Source organism: Sinocyclocheilus anshuiensis, unplaced genomic scaffold, assembly GCF_001515605.1.
Source record: "Sinocyclocheilus anshuiensis isolate Anshui unplaced genomic scaffold, SAMN03320099.WGS_v1.1 scaffold146, whole genome shotgun sequence".
Classification (NCBI taxonomy): domain Eukaryota; kingdom Metazoa; phylum Chordata; class Actinopteri; order Cypriniformes; family Cyprinidae; genus Sinocyclocheilus; species Sinocyclocheilus anshuiensis.
Genome location: NW_015546038.1, coordinates 133443 through 135757, shown reverse-complemented (window position 1 = coordinate 135757; position 2315 = coordinate 133443). Strand labels below are relative to the sequence as shown.

The following is a 2315-nucleotide window of genomic DNA, read 5'->3' as shown; positions in this document are numbered from 1 at the left end:
CACACACACACACACACACACACACACACACACTCACACACACTGTTGATCACACTGATTGCTCTCAGCTTCAGTCTGAGCTCAGATGAATTATGGGTATTACTGATCTCACATTAAAGGAGTAGTTCACCCAAAAATCAAAGTTTTGACTTCATGAACAGATGTTTAACAGCTCTTTCTTGTACGATAAAAGCAGATGAATCCAGCGGATCCAGAAATCAGACTCATTTTCAAACGAGTCATATATGATACTTTAATGTGTTTTAGACGCTTACTATTGTTCATTTTCATTATGTAGTAAAGAGCATCCCAGATAACATGGAGCGTTAGGGTTTGAATGTAGAATGTTTGAATGTTTGTTCAGAGTTATCTGGTCTTTAATAATGTTCCCAAAATGTTAGCACAATTATTTATACTTAGATACTCATCTAATGTTTTTTTTAAATGTTACTGTTTGTTACAAAACATCCAGAGAACATTTAAAAATAGCATTCTCATAATGTTTGCATGTTCCCTTAAAGGGGTGGTTGACTGTTTTTTTCCTAGGCTTGATTGTTTATGGGGTGCAGTCTAACTTGTGTTAATGCTTAGTTTTTAAAAAAACACATAATTTTTCACATAATTTACCTTTATTCCACACCGCTCTGTCCCTTCTCTGAGAAACGCGCTGATCTTTTCCTGTTTTTATGAAGCCCCTCCCTCAGAAATAGGCGATGGCCGATTGAGAAGCAGAGGATATTATTGAAGAGGATCGTGCAGAACCTGTGCAAGCACGGCTTTTAATGGTAGGCCTATGTTTTTTGTTTGTTGTTGTCTCATACTTTTAGATACGCTGTTATTTGTAAATGCTACTGCTTCTGTTAGCTTTTACTATACGGTTTTATCCTGATTAAAGCTTTAATACAGTACGGCAACTGCACGCGCGTCCATGTATAACGCTTCTAATAGCTATGTGAAAATAAGTGTATAGTTGTAACAGTTCATTGTTGGAGCTGAGCTGAATGAGAGAGAGAGAGAGAGATGCAGAGCATGGGAATCGAGGAGCAGTATTAAGAACCGCTGCTTTAGAACATTGATTTTGAAACTTGTGAATCCATTAGAATCGTTAGAAGACAGAATCACTGCATCATTACTGTGTCTGTTCCCCTTTCGGGCTTGAACTGATGGTAAAACTAATGACATTATTTACTGTCTTTACATTTATTTTGAAAGATGAAGCTCGTGATTATGGTAAGGGGCGTTACATTTCCGATGAGTGCTTGCGGTGTTCAGCCAATCACAATGCACTGGGTCAGCTGGCCAATCAGAGCAGACTGCACTTGTCAAAGGAGGGGGCTTTGTTGAAAACTACGTGTTTGAGAGAGGCGGGGCATAGAGGACCTACAATTATGTACAGTATTTGAAAAATAATGTGTTTTTTGAACATTAAAGCATGTCAACATATTCTGTTACACCAAATACACAAAATAATGATCTTTAAAAAAGCATCATATGACCCCTTTAAACTGCCAGAATTTTAAAAGACAATATTTCCGTTTGCATTGAACTTTCACCTTCGTAACTTTGCAGATATTGTTTATGCTCAAACAGCAACATTACACACTAACTAACGTTAAAAAAGTGAAATCGCAATGAACCACCCCTTTAAAGGAACAGTTCACCCAAAAATGAAAATTCTGTCATTTACCCTTCCTCAAGTCGTTCCAAACCTGTACAAGTTTCTTTCTTCTCTTGAACACAGAAAGGAAGATATTTTGAAGGGTGTTGGTAATCAAACAGCTGACGGCAGCCATCGATTTCCATAGTATTTTTCTCCACATTATAAAATGTTAATGTGTACCGTAAACTGTTTGATTACCCACATTCTGCAAAATGTCTTTTTTTGATGAACTATCCCTTTAACATTCATATAACCAAGAAAAAATGTTTTTAAAACATTTAAAAACATTTAAATAACAACAGAATGTTCTTAGACAATATTTTTGTTATAGCTGCATGATTAGTGGTCTGTGAGGGTTCTGATCAGGTCTGAGGTGTTGTGTTGACTCTCATCATGTGTGCAGACGTGTGTGTAGCGTTGTGTGTGTTCTGTGTGTGTTTGTGTCAGATGTGGACGAGTGTGAGGTTCCTGGCATGTGTATGAACGGTCGCTGCGTCAACACCGAGGGATCGTTCCGCTGCGAGTGTATGCCGGGACTCGCCGTGGGGCTCGACGGACGCATCTGCGTAGGTGAGTGCAGCCACACACACACACACACACACACACTCTCACACACACTCACTCACACACACACACACACACACACACACACACA

At 38.8% G+C, this 2315-nt stretch overlaps 1 protein-coding gene across 1 annotated transcript in view; it reads left to right on the top strand.

The window, feature by feature from the left end:
* Positions 1-2315, top strand: part of LOC107698881 (fibrillin-1-like) — an 86604-nt gene that overhangs the window by 23375 nt on the left and 60914 nt on the right. The window contains 1 exon segment of the mRNA XM_016500015.1: positions 2108-2245. Within this exon segment, the coding sequence (XP_016355501.1) occupies positions 2108-2245 (138 nt within the window).